A 13554-nucleotide genomic window follows, 5' to 3' on the forward strand; every position below is an offset into this window, starting at 1 on the left:
ATGATGGGAGGCTGGTCTGATTTAAGAAATCAGAATTAGGGCATTAATGGCTAATTACACATTGCAAGTCCAAAATGTCAGAGCAGAATATGCAGGAAGTTGAGTATCTGAATTCTTAGAATTACATGATTGCTTTCTCCATAAGTAATCCTAGAGCTGTAACCTTCTAGAAAAGCACTTATTCTCAGGTTACTTAGATATATAAATTGGTGAGAAATGGGCTGGCATATTTCCGCTTTTCTTCAAATGATTTTCAAAGCCGTTTGCATGCAATTATAGTATAACAGTACCAAAAACTTCAACTATAGAGACAGATCTATAGGTATATCTACACAAGAAGTAAAGTCCGGCTAATATTAGTTGATACTTAAAAACAAATTAGTGGATACGTGAGTATGAATTAGCATAGCCTATTTCACATTGTCCCACACAGGAAATTAAAAATAAATTACCATGGCTGTCATCTAGTTGTCCCAATGAAACAAACAGGAATGGATCAGATATTTTAATATACACTGCTTAAAAAAATAAAGGGAACACAAGCAGAAGACATCCGAGATCTGAATGAATGAAATAGCCTTATTAAATACTTTGTTTGTTACATGCAGTAGTTTTGTGTTCCCTTTAGTTGTTTGAGCAGTGTATAAACTACTGTAAAGAACAAAGTATTTAATAAGGCTATTTCATTCATTCAGATCTCGGATATCTTCTGCTCGTGTTCCCTTTATTTTTTTGAGCAGTATATTTCTTAGCTATCCTGCTTTAGGCTGAAATGTTTTAATTGTACTTTTTAAATTAAATTTAATCATTGATCCTGTATGAATGGTAGAAGAGCCATTTTGTGAGTTCTCCCTCCTCTGAGTCTTAATCCACTTTATTTTAAAATCCTTCCCAATTTCATGCAATGGATTTTGGAAGGTGCAGCACAAGTGAATGCAGGGAAAGATAGGAACCATGATTCCTCATCTTCTTTCTGTTGGTGGGGGAAGCATCTTTCTTGAGTAAAAAGGAGTCTGGATTCAAAGCCAAATTTGTATACTCGTATTCTCACTGGCTGTGTAGTGAAACAAATTAAAACTAAAAAAGGAAGTAAACAAGTAAGTTCAAAACATATGTCTTCACCTATGCGGGTTTAATACCTATTTGCAAAATTATTTTTAGTTCAACAATAATCTAACTTTAAACACTGGGACATTCACTTCACTCATTTAACATCTTTTTGAAATATTAGCTCTTTTTAACATCTACACCTACCCCGATTTTCTGGAGTTGAGGAGGGCAACCTTTCCACTTGCATGAATTGAGCATGGTGAATGTTTAGCAAAAAATATGTTAAAAACCCAGTTTTTGTTCAATAGGTGCAACATATGTTTTCAGAAAAAAAAATTCTAGTGTCTTCTGAGACAGGAACCTGTCTTTCTGGCAGCTGCAAAAGTTTGAGATTTAAATTGCCTCTGTTTCCTTTCTGAAACCAAATCAATACATATATTTATGCAACCATGGCATGTGAGCACAGGCAGTGACTTTTAGTCAACAGTTATGATATGCATTTGTTAGATTATACCCCAGTGCTCAGTATTTTTGAGGGAAGAAACAAAATCATGCAAGAGAATCACTAAGAGCTGAGATACAGAATAGAGTGAGGGAGATTTTGATCTCCATGAACTGAGAGAGACACCCCCCCCCCAACAAGTCTTATCTGCTCTTACAAGTGTAGCTGGAGACTCCCTGATTTAAAAATACATTTGATAGTCTTCTTTCTTTCCCCCCCTCCCATCCCCCTTTTCCATTTACTCTGGTGTCATCTGGGTTTCTATTTCTTTTAGAAATAAGACTATAAGTATAAATGTACAATTATGATGATAAAAGTGACAGATTGGGTAAAATTGAAAAGGAATCGAAAAGAAAGTATATATTATTAGAATATTGGAGTTGCTCTGATACCAAACAGGGAATATATTCCACAACAAAGGAGAAAGAAAGGAGAGAGGAGTAGAGGGTAAGAAGAGGAGAGGGAGAGAGAGGAATGGAAGAAAGGGAAAAGGAGAGGAAGAAAGGACAGGGGACAGGAGTAGGAGAGAAGGTGAGAAAGGTGGAAAAGAGGGAGGAGTGGGGGAAAGGAGGGGGAAGTAGGAAAGAGGAAGGAGAGGAGGAGGGAGAAAGTAGAAGAGGAGAGGAGGGCGGGAAGGGAAGGGAAAGAAAGAAGAAGGAGAAGAAAGTTTGTTGTGAAATGAGGGAAAAGAAAGGGTAGAAGAGCAACCCTGAATGTAATTAAAATGCCTTATTATTATGCTTTCTTTAAGAAAAATATGTATATGTATGACCAATTATATATAAGAGAATGTACATTTACATTATGTGTATAAGAAATAATAATGCGTATTGCTTAACACATTGTAAGCCGCCCTGAGTCTCCGGAGAAGGGCGGCATATAAATCGAACCAATAAATAAATAAATAAATAAATAAATAAATAAATAAATAAAAACTTTCGAAAAAAAATACATTTGATAGTGGAGCATGAAAGATTATCAGACGTTTGCTGTCTTCTGGTCTTAATTTAATACAAGATCCATTCAGTAAAATGATTGTAAGAAGATGCATTTGATTATATCACATATAATATCAATACAATATGCGTTATATCAAACTCTGGCTCTAACTAATATAATGTCTCTTCAGAATTTTTGACCAAAGCCATTTTTAGCCTTGTCTTGAGATGTCAAGGGTCAAGCCCAGATTTCACATGCAATGCAGGTGTTGTCTCAGTGAACTAACAACACTTTCTACATCTTGTTCATCAAAAGATGCTAAAATGAGTGAACAATTGCAGTTGTGAAAAGTGCTGCCACGATACACTTCCCTAATCGTTCTGTATTTATAAAACAACTACTAGAGCAGTATTTCTCCAGATCAAAATATGTTAATGTCAAGAAGGGGGAGGGCTACCACTTTATAACCTAGTTCTCTCCTTTAATCCTGGTTTGATCCACAACTATTCTGTTGAATGCATTGTGAAGCCTGATGGCTCATCAAACCTTCATTGAAACGATAGTTGGTTTACCCTGTTGCAAGGGAAAAACAAAACTCTTGAAAGTCTTTTCTGTACATGATCCGTACAACGGTTTTCAGAAACTGGACTCGTTTTGTGCCTCTGAACAGTTTCCAGCAGTGTATGGCCCTGCCTTTTGATTCATACAGTTCCTTTAATAATAGCTGGTGTTCAGAAACCGGGGTTAGCTCCTAGTGCATTACAAGCCTAAAGATGTTCTGCACGTAAGCAAAAGGACTGTTGATGTTAAACACAATAGACAGGCGATTAGATAATCACACATGTTGAGTCCATTTGTTCATTATGGTTATTTAACTGGCCTTCTTTTTAAATAGCTACCTGGAAGTTAAGTAAGCATAGCAGTTCGAAGGAGGGAGAGAAGGGAAGTAAAGAAAGAGAGGGAATTAAATCCGCTCACTCTTGTTTGCAGCTTCTAGGGAAGTTGAACTTGCTTCAATTAAACTCACATTGACTTCTGTACCAACAAGACTGGCCTGTGAGCATGGATAGTGGTGGAGCTTCAGCATCTTTAGTTCTTACTTAGGGAAAATTCCTTTAGAGTCCCACTGCGCTGCATTAAATGCAAATCAATTATTCACTGTAAAATGCCATCACCTTAGTCTTTGTTAGCTTTTTGGCAGTGCCCAGAGAACATGATAAATCAGCTGCAATTAAGTCTGTGGTATTCTTTGATTCCTGCAGTCAAACTGCAGTTCTTAATCATCTGCCCCACAACAATGGTCACGCACAATGCCTTTTTATGCTAGTCGTATTTTTACGGTTTAAAACTTTGAATCAAACTTTTTTTTTAAAAAAATGAAAGAACTTGAATCCAATTATAATACCCCCCCCTACTTTTCTCTTCCTCATCCTTTTTCTGACTGTAACAATCTCTAAAGGATTCTAGGGTATTTTAAAGATACGATGTATAGTCAATTGTAATCAAAGAGTTTCCAGTGAGTGCAATAGAAAATGTGTGGAAGTATGTTTCTTTCGACAAATATGATTTGCTATTTACCAGGGTTAAATTCTGCGTATAGGTATGTATTCAATGATTGTCATAAGCCCCTGTTTGCATGAGAAAAGTGTTATGATTGCTATTTTACAAAAATAGCATTCTTATTTAGTGATTAAAGCATCAATCTCAACACATTATGTTGAAACCAGTTCCTAGCATTTTCATAGGATTTATTTGCATGTCATTATCTAGATCCAGAACTTTATTTTCTTCATCATTTTCCCAGATGTTTTGAAAAGTACATAAAATCACGTTTAGGCAGTTCAACTGAATATATAGGTTTATTGTAAGCTAAAACTCTCTACAAGAATCTGAACTACTAACAGTCAAAGCAAATTGGTGGTAGATAAGAGTCAATGGAATTCAAGGTGGACTGCTCTTAGTTCTCATTTGGGCTCAGCAGCCTGGTCATCTCCTACATGTTTGTAATTATTTGGAGGTATTTCAGTGTATCATTATAGCGTATAAGCATGCCAACACCTTTACACACAAATTCTTGGCTGTACCTCAGAAATCTCCCCTCTGCAAGCCATTGCTGGATCACCATGAACACTTTTAACCTCAGGGTCTACTGTCTATGGAGATTCTTAGTCATCCAGGTAAGGATTGTCCCAAAGGTGCTTTTTCAAGAGGCAACTAGACTTTCTGGTTTTTCTTTGAAGATGTTTCGCTTTTCATCCAAGAAGCTTCTACATCTCTGATGTTCAGGGAGGTCAGTGACCACCTCTGCCTGCATTGGACAGGTCACAGGAGAGGTCATAATCATGGCCTCTTGTTCAACTAAAAACATTAGTTGTGTGTCTGTACGTGCTCTTACATATATGTAACAAGTATTTGCTTTTTAAGATGTGGGGAATTCTGAGCAGGGGCCACTTTCAAAGGGTTGATTTTTTCCATTTGCTCCTGAGTGGCAAGATGACCCTGCACTCCCTTGTTTGACTTTCCAAAGAAGCTCAGCGGGATGGCAGGGACTGTTGTAAGTTTCAAGAAAAGCTAAATACACTGAGAATAGGATGAGTGGTGTAGAATATTGGGGTACCAAACCCTATTTAAGGTTGGAAGGGCACAGAGTTAGATTCCTAATATCTTCAAGATCTCAAACTCTCTGCCGTTTAGGCTGCGCTTGAGTTTCTCGTTTCAAAAAGTAAGGTTGGCATCCAATGCCGTACAAAACTACAGCAACATCAATGCTATTATTTATGGCACTACTAAATCTTATTAAAATATAGTGTACTGTGCTGGAGTGTGATAATACTATGTTTAAGCAATTACTTTCGCTGGCTGAGATTCATGACTGCTGTTCTGCCCCCCCTCCCTTTTCCTCTTGCCTTCAGTGGGCAGCCTTTTCAACGGCAAAGTCACAGCTGTGCCAAATTACCTCATTTTATGGGTTATGTGATGCTTCTGCTTGTTGGCCAAGGCTGTTTAAATTTAGCCCTCCCCCCACCTCCACACGTATTAGAGAGTTTTATTGATTGTTTATGTTAAAGAGGCCATAACCAGAGGCATTGGTCTGAAAGGTAGAATTTTGATCTTCTATTCCTTTAAAAAGGATGTGCCAAAAAAGACTGAGTGATGCTGTTGGCATCGGATAATATGGAAATGTCTTCTCGCTGAGCCCAATCAGGACCAGAACATCAAGCTATACTGAGTTATAAAATACCTGAATGTAAGCACACAAAGAGATGAAGGGTCCCAAATTCTTACTATATTTTAAAAGTCTTTAAAAAAGACTTAGACGAATTTTGAAAGAGTAGGATCCATGAGGAGTATTCACTCTTGAGCTGTTGAATGGACCAAATTCTCCCAGGTAGGGTAACTAATTTAAAGGCTTATATAAGAAAGAGAATTATCTGAATACAGTAGCAATAGCACTTAGATTTATATAATGCTTCACAGTGCTTTACAACTCTCTCTAAGCGGTTTACAGAGTCACCCTATTGCCCCCAACAATCTGGGTCCTCATTTTATCGACCTCCATTGATAAAATGGATCGGAAGGATGGAAGGCTGAGTCAGTACAGGTAGTTGTCAACTTATGACCACAATCGAAACCAAAAATTCTGTTGCGAAGCAAGACAGTTATTGAGTTTTGCCCCATTTTACGACCTTTCTTGCCACAGTTGTTAAGCGAATCACTGCAGTTCTTAAGTTAATAGTATGGTTGTTAAGCGAATCTGCCTTCTCCATTGACTTTGTTTGTCAGAGGGACTCAAAAGGTGATCACATGACTCTGGGCATTGCAACTGTCATAAATATGAATCAGTTGCCAAGCATCTGAATTTTGATCATGTGACCATGGGGATGCTGTAATGGTCGTAAGTGTGAAAAACCCTCATAAGTCACATTTTCCAGTGCCACTGTAACTTTGGTCACTAAACAAACTGTTGTAAGCCGAGGACTACCTGTAATAGGATTTTGGGTTGATGGAAGCGGCATTTGGTTAGGTTTTCCATTCTAGAGGACTGTGGCATAGGTGATTGATTCCTGAAGTGTTTTGGAGATCTAGAAATGTCATTGCATTTATAATGGAGGCATTAAAAACAAACGAAGAAAAACCCACATCATCTCTTTGACATATGAACTGTGAGCAAATTAGGAAAGATTTGAAATGTGAAAAGATGTGATTTGTGATACATAAACAGACAAGAAGGCTTGTATTCCTTCATCTGTTGCCTTGAGGAGGAGCAAATTTGAGAAGAGGCCTCTTTTCCTATCTGGTATAGCAAACTTGGGGAATGCTAATAAAGAAAAAACACAGGAGCCCCTGCCCTCCAATGTAACTGCTCATCCTAGTAAAAGGCACTCACTAATGGTCGACTTTTAACAAGGTAGCAAGATGGCAGGAAAGGTTAAGTATTGCAAATGTGATCTTCAGCCCGGGAAAAAATATCAGCCTCTGCACAGCGGTGTTCCCTGCATGAAGCTGTTTGCCACTTTTTATTGGACCTCAATAAATTGCTTGCTAGACATTTCAGCAAAATGGCCTTTTCCTTTCCTTTGGCCAATAGGTGCCATGTCCCTTGCCTCGATTCTTTATTGGCAGTTTGGTTGGCAATTATCAGGTGAAACCTGTGCCCGTTTGGGCTTGCTGATAGTTGCACAGCAAACTATTTTCTAGGGAGCGGGTGGGGGCTGCCAGGAAGATTTCTCCTTTCCCATCCCACTGACAAAACGGTTGTATGCAGAGCCATGTTATGGTTTAGAGTTGTGTAGAATGCAAGCACTTATAAACAATCTGTGGTTGCCATGTAGACAAATGTTGCCTAAATTGTAGAGTGGAATTGTCACTGGAAAAGCTGCATTTGGCTAAATGGCCTCTTTTTTTTAAAAAAAAAAATCTTCACAGTCTATTCCTGTGTCCATTTTATAGAATCGTAGAGTCCAATCTCTGTCTGCCATACAGTAGAATATAGTATAGTAGAGTGTAGGTGGACATTGAAAGCATTAACTTTCAATTCACAACTGAATTTAGAGGGAGAGGAAGTCCAGTTTCACCTTGTGGCTTCTAAAGTAGGAGTTTTTAAGCCACAGCATACTGAGCAGACCATAATGGCTGGTTCTCACACAGTGTTAAATCCCAATGGGTGAACGACTCACATTTCAAACTAAGCCAAAACAAGCAACTACAGAGTTTCTTTGCCTGTGGTCACTATGGCTCAGTGGTGGGTTTCAATTTTTTTTAATACCGGTTCTGTGGGTGTGGCTTGGTGGGCATGGCATGGCTTGGTGGGTATGGCTTGGTGGGCATGGCAGGGGAAGGTTACTGCAAAATTCCCATTTCCTCCCGATCAGCTGGGACTCGGGAGGCAGAGAATAGATGGGGGCAGGGCCAGTCAGAGGTGGTATTTACCGGTTTTCCGAACTACTCAAAATTTCCACTACCCGTTCTCCAGAACTGGTCAGAACCTGCTGAAACCAACCTCTGCTATGGCTGTGTTCACATAATCAAAGTAAAACAGAACTCTTAAGATTCCAAGGGGACTGATCCCTTTTGACGTTGCCTGCCAGTGAGTAAAACTAAGATATATAGACAGAAGGAACTGGAGCCCAAAGACAGACAGTTCTTGACTGACCCAAGACAATCACCAAAACACAGATGGAGTAGTTTATCTTTTTTAGCTGTGCTCAGTAGTTGGTTGGCTAGGGAATTATGGGAGTTGAAGTTCTACTTATCTTCAAGCTGCCAAGTTGAGAAACACTGGTCTAGAACAGGGGTGTCAAACCTCACGTCACAGCATTGTCACGTGACGTATCGGGACTTTTTTCACCTTCGCTAAACCGAGCGTGGCCGTGGCCAGGAGTTTGACAGCCCTGGTGTAGGAAGTCAGTTCTTTATATTGACAAGGCTCAAAAGATACTGAGAGGCCTATCCTGCTTTATCCTCTTGTTTTCTAGAACTTGTTTATTTGCATTTACAGGAATGTAGTTTCCTTTAATTTGTTAGCACATTTAACCAGACAGGACTTGTGAATCAGGTTCTGTACACAAGCTGCAGCTAGTTAAGTACACAACCATGTTTTTTTGAATTAAAAATATAGTCACTTTTCATTTTATGAATAGTCTCCCCAGTGTTCTGAGTCTTTCAAGTTTTTTTTTTAACACTATTAAGTTTATGTTTTATTGAAAAGAACATTGTGGTTGTCTTGACTACTAAAAAACCCTGTCCTGTGCACTGCTCAGAAGATGTGCATAATGTGACGGTTAAAACAGAAGCAAGAATGCTGAATTGAAGCTTACTCAGTTCAGCTTCTGGGCTCTCCAGCAACAAATCCTGAGACGGGATTTTTGTGTTTTTATTTTTCTCCTCAAGGATGCAGTCTGTTTATGCCGAGGTCGCTGGTTTGCAACGTAGTTATGCATTCATGTCCCGTGACAATGATCATTTTCTCCAACTACATTCACTTTGTGACAAAAAAAATAATAATACTATTCAGATAAAATTCCCCTGTCTTTTTCCTCTAGGCGATAATATATGAAGGCCAAGACAAGAATCCAGAAATGTGCAGAGTTCTGCTCACCCATGAAATAATGTGCAGGTAAGAAAAATCTGTCATATCTTAATTAGCAAAGAAAAAATATCTCTCTCTCCCTCACCCCCTCTCCCTCTCCCTCCCTCACCCCCTCTCTCCCTCTCCCTCCCCTCCCACTCCCTCTCTCTCTCTCCAAAGCTTGGTTGAATCTAAACTTATTTTGGGATTTAAAGCATTCTCAACTTTCCTTTGAAGAACCACCAAATCTGCTCAGTGTGCGTGTAATAATCAGCAAATGTGTCACTACTGTGTTTCCCCGAAAATAAGACCCTGTCTTATATTTTTTTGAACCCTGAAATAAGCGCTTGGCCTTATTGCCATGCGTTCAAAAGCCCGATTGGTCTTATTATCAGGGGATCAGTGGTGGGTTGCCCCTGGTTTGGGCCGGTTTGCAAGAACTGATAGTAAAACGGCAGGAGGCCCCGCCCACCACCACGGATGTCGTCATTGGCGATCTGCACATGCGCAGAAGCAAGGCGTATGCGCTTGCTTCGCTCGCTCGCACGCACGATCCCATTGCGAACCAGTAGTAAAGGTAAGTAGAACCCACCCCTGCAGGGGATGTCTTATTTTGGGGGAAACAGGGTAAATGATCTCGTTTCAATGACCTTATTCAAGCTTAATCTTGAATAATATGGAGTAAAATGCCATTTAGTGATTGGAACCTTTATCCTCATGGAAAATGTTTCTGAGAGAGAGAGAGAGAGAACATCTGAAACTCAGATACTTATGAGCATTTATCCAACATGACCTTCACTAGGAAAATTATAACCATTAGATCATTGCTTTCATAAGAGCCTTTGAACCTTTGATACTTCAGGTAAACAAGAACATGGTCCTTATTTTCTGCAGGGATGTGTCTTGTAGACTACTTATGAAGGACGTAGTGGGGGCAGAGTGAAAAGAAGGGTCTGTGGTCCATGAAGGAAATCTATACAGGTAGTCCTTGATTTACAACAGTTGGAACCAGAATTTCTGTTGCTAAACAAGATCATTAAGTGAGTTGTAATTGAATTTACAACCTTAAGTGAATTACTGCAGTTACTGTTAAGTGAGTCATATGGTCATTAAGTGAATCCAGGTTCCTCCACTGACTCTGAAAATGGCTGGGAAGGTCACAGATGGCCAACCCATGACCCTAGAACACTGCAACCATCATAAATACAAGCTGGATGCCAAACATCCAAAGTTTGATCATGTGACCATAGGGATGCTGTGATTGTCATAAATGTGAGGACCAGTTATAAGTAACTTTTTCAACGCTTTTGTATCTTTGAACGGTTGCTAAATGAATGGTTGTAAGTTGAGGACTAACTGCAGGACTACCTACTTTATCTGTCCAAGTTTATTGGTTGCTCAATTCAAGCAGACTCTTGGATTGTTGGACCTTTGTAAAGGTTATGCTTGTTGTGTACCCTTCTCCCCCAACTTTCGATGTGATTCTGTATTCAGACCCAGCTTCATAGAATCAGGTATAAAGTGAACTGAGCAAGATGAGTCCTCCTGGGTGATTCAAGCACAATCTTCTTCCCCTTTTAATTAACAAATATGCATTTCATCTTTGGGGATGATGAAGGATCATACTTCAGCAGCCAGTTGTTGAATTGGTTTGTGTAGCTATGAATAGTAGCTAAATCAGCAACAATTAGCAGCTCAGATACGTTCAATGGCACAAAAATAATGACAGCTGATGATTTCAGGAATGAAAACATGGATTATTTTTTTAAATTTCAAGTGCATACATTATAGAAATTGTGCTAAAATAATAGGCCAGGATCAGCCCCTCCCTCCTTTTGGACTGCTTAATTTCCTCAGCCTACTGTCTTTTTGTTGCTTTGGAAAATGTTTTTTTTTTTTACTCCAGGTTGTCCAGGGTTAAGAAGAGTTGCATCAAACACAACTGTAGAGCACAAATTTGAGAAAGTTTGCTTTTTATAAGTGAGGCTCATCAACGTACTTTATCAGTTGTGGCTCACCCATTAAATGAAATTAGCATTATCATATATTTCAAGAATTATTCATATAATGAAATTTTAAGGGAAATAATGTTTTCCAGATTAAGTAACCTGAAGTATGACTCAGTGACTGAGTGTATATATCAAGTTAAATTATAATGTGTTGTTGAGGTTTTCGTTGTTGTTGTTGGCTTAGTGTGATTTGTGAATCCACTATTCTGGGTTTAAATTGTGTGTGAATCAGGCTATTATGATTTATTCAACACTTCCTGATTTAAAAAAAAAATCTAATTATGGTATTTAGTACTTCAGTAATGGTTTGAATTCTCAAAGTGAAATGTGGCCTCTTTTACAGTTGATACTCAGTTTTTTTGGCCACAAACTATATTTTGCTTAGATGATAGGCAGAAATCCAATAGAGGAAAATCTAGTAAGCTAGATGCTAGTTCCCACACAGAGAAGATTAAAAAGTTTGATAATAAAGCAGTCCATTACTTTGAACAAGACTGATGGAAACTGTCTCTCACACAAAAGATAGAAACATCTAGCATGGGGAAGGTGCAAGAATTTTGAAACTTGATTTTTCTATAAATAGGACTCATTTTGATATGCAACAGTTGCTGCCATTTTTTAATAATGACCTCTTAGCTCTCCTGCAATATATGTACTTATTAGATGTTTTTGTATTCTTGAACACTTGTTTACCTGTTTCTAGTTCAAAGTATCTGGGAGTAACTTCATGGATTTGTGACTAGCAGTTGTATTAACTATACCAAGTAAAATTCATTAAACAGTTCCTGGAATGAAGTACAACATAAGGAACACTATTCTTTGGTTTTATATTATTTATCATGTTCAGAAAGATTTGAACAAAAGAAAAGTTGGGGGAAGGTCAATAAGAGCTGTAGATGACATTAACATGGATGGATAAGCTAATATCACAGAAAAAGGATTGGGCAGAATGTAAATTGGTAAATATTTGACAGGTTTTTAGTAGATGTCCAAGTTTCTGATGTTAATAAAAAAACAGGAGATAATTGTCTAGTAATCACTTAGTCTTAGTATTATTGGAGAGTAGCTTGCCTTATGTTCTTTTTTTAGATAGTAAGACAATTTCCCATTACTTGTGTATAGAATTTTAGCATCGACCAAAATCTTCAAGTATTGTGTCAACAGAATCAGGTGTGCCAACAAGTGTCTGAGTACATAAATACATAGAATAGAATAGAATAGAATAGAATAGAATAGAATAGAATAGAATAGAATAGAATAGAATAGAATAAAAATTTTTATTGGCCAAGTGTGATTGGACACACAAGGAATTTTTCTTGGTGCATACGCTCTCGGTATACATAAAAGAAAAGATACATTCATCAAGAATCATAAGGTACAACACTTAATGATAGTCATAGGGTACAAATAAGCAATCAAATCATATTAGGAAACAGTCAATATAAATCGTAAAAATACAAGCAACAAGGTTACAGTCATACAGTCATAAGTGGGAGGAGATGGTGATAGGAACTATGAGAAGATTTATAGTAGTGCATACATACATACATACATACATACATACATACATACATACATACAGTACATACGTGCAGTACCAGTATAATCCAAGTTTATTATTTGTTTATGCATTTATATAGTGCCTTACATAATCATAGAGATTTAAAAAGAACTCATAAGACAAGTCCTATATAGTATATAATCAAAAATTAGCATTACAAAAAAAGCAGTCAAGGTGGAGGTAAGATATAGAGCTATTCATAGATTAGGGGAAAACCCATGATTATTTCAGCTACCTTTACACTGGCAAGCAGTTCCAATGCTGCTGATGTCACTTGACTTGAAAACCCTTTACTCAGTGTTGCCACCATTTAGTTGTATTGCTGATTTCAATAGATCTTTATTGTTGTTCTCTGTTTTGCAAAGCCACATAAGCAAACTGAAAAAAAAAAAATCCTGATTTTTACTTAAAACAAGAAGCAAATATCTTAAAATATCTAGGTTCAATTTTAGTGTTCTGAGATGTTCACAGAAGGTCATCATAATAATATACTTGTATGAGGCTGCCTAATGTTATCTCACAAATCTCTGATCGATTGTATTGCAACCATATTTTTGACAAATAAGGAAACTTGGGTTTTGTTGCTTACACATTCCTAGATTTGCTGCCACTGGCTTTCTAACTGTGGTAAGCGCAGATTGGGATGTGCTGAATCTGCAACAGGGGTCCAAATGCAGTTTCAATTATAAGCATAAAATTAGAGTCTGTTCCCCATTAATCAGCCCAGCTAATTGCTATGCACTACCATTAGCCATATGGTGTGAAAGACAGCTTGCTCCCTCTAAGATGAAATTTCTTCATTCCAGAAATGAAACAGTGAAGGCCTGTGCTTCAAAATAGCTTGTTATAGATACATAATTCCTAAACAACTTTCAACAGTGCCTTTGATCAAGACTAACAGTATAATAAAATTATAAATTTATAT

General features: G+C 37.9%; 1 protein-coding gene across 14 annotated transcripts in view; it reads left to right on the forward strand.

The window, feature by feature from the left end:
* Positions 1-13554, forward strand: part of EBF1 (EBF transcription factor 1) — a 364337-nt gene that overhangs the window by 9359 nt on the left and 341424 nt on the right. For all 14 annotated transcript variants that reach the window (XM_070933822.1, XM_070933827.1, XM_070933830.1 and 11 more), the window contains exon 5: positions 9034-9107. In XM_070933822.1, coding sequence (XP_070789923.1) covers positions 9034-9107 — 74 coding nt within the window. The remainder of the gene's footprint in view (positions 1-9033; positions 9108-13554) is intronic.

The sequence above is a fragment of the Pituophis catenifer genome, unplaced genomic scaffold (genome assembly GCF_029215685.1).
Source record: "Pituophis catenifer annectens isolate HBS135680 unplaced genomic scaffold, rPitCat1.0.hap2 SCAF_2, whole genome shotgun sequence".
In the NCBI taxonomy this organism is placed as follows: Eukaryota; Metazoa; Chordata; class Lepidosauria; order Squamata; family Colubridae; genus Pituophis; species Pituophis catenifer.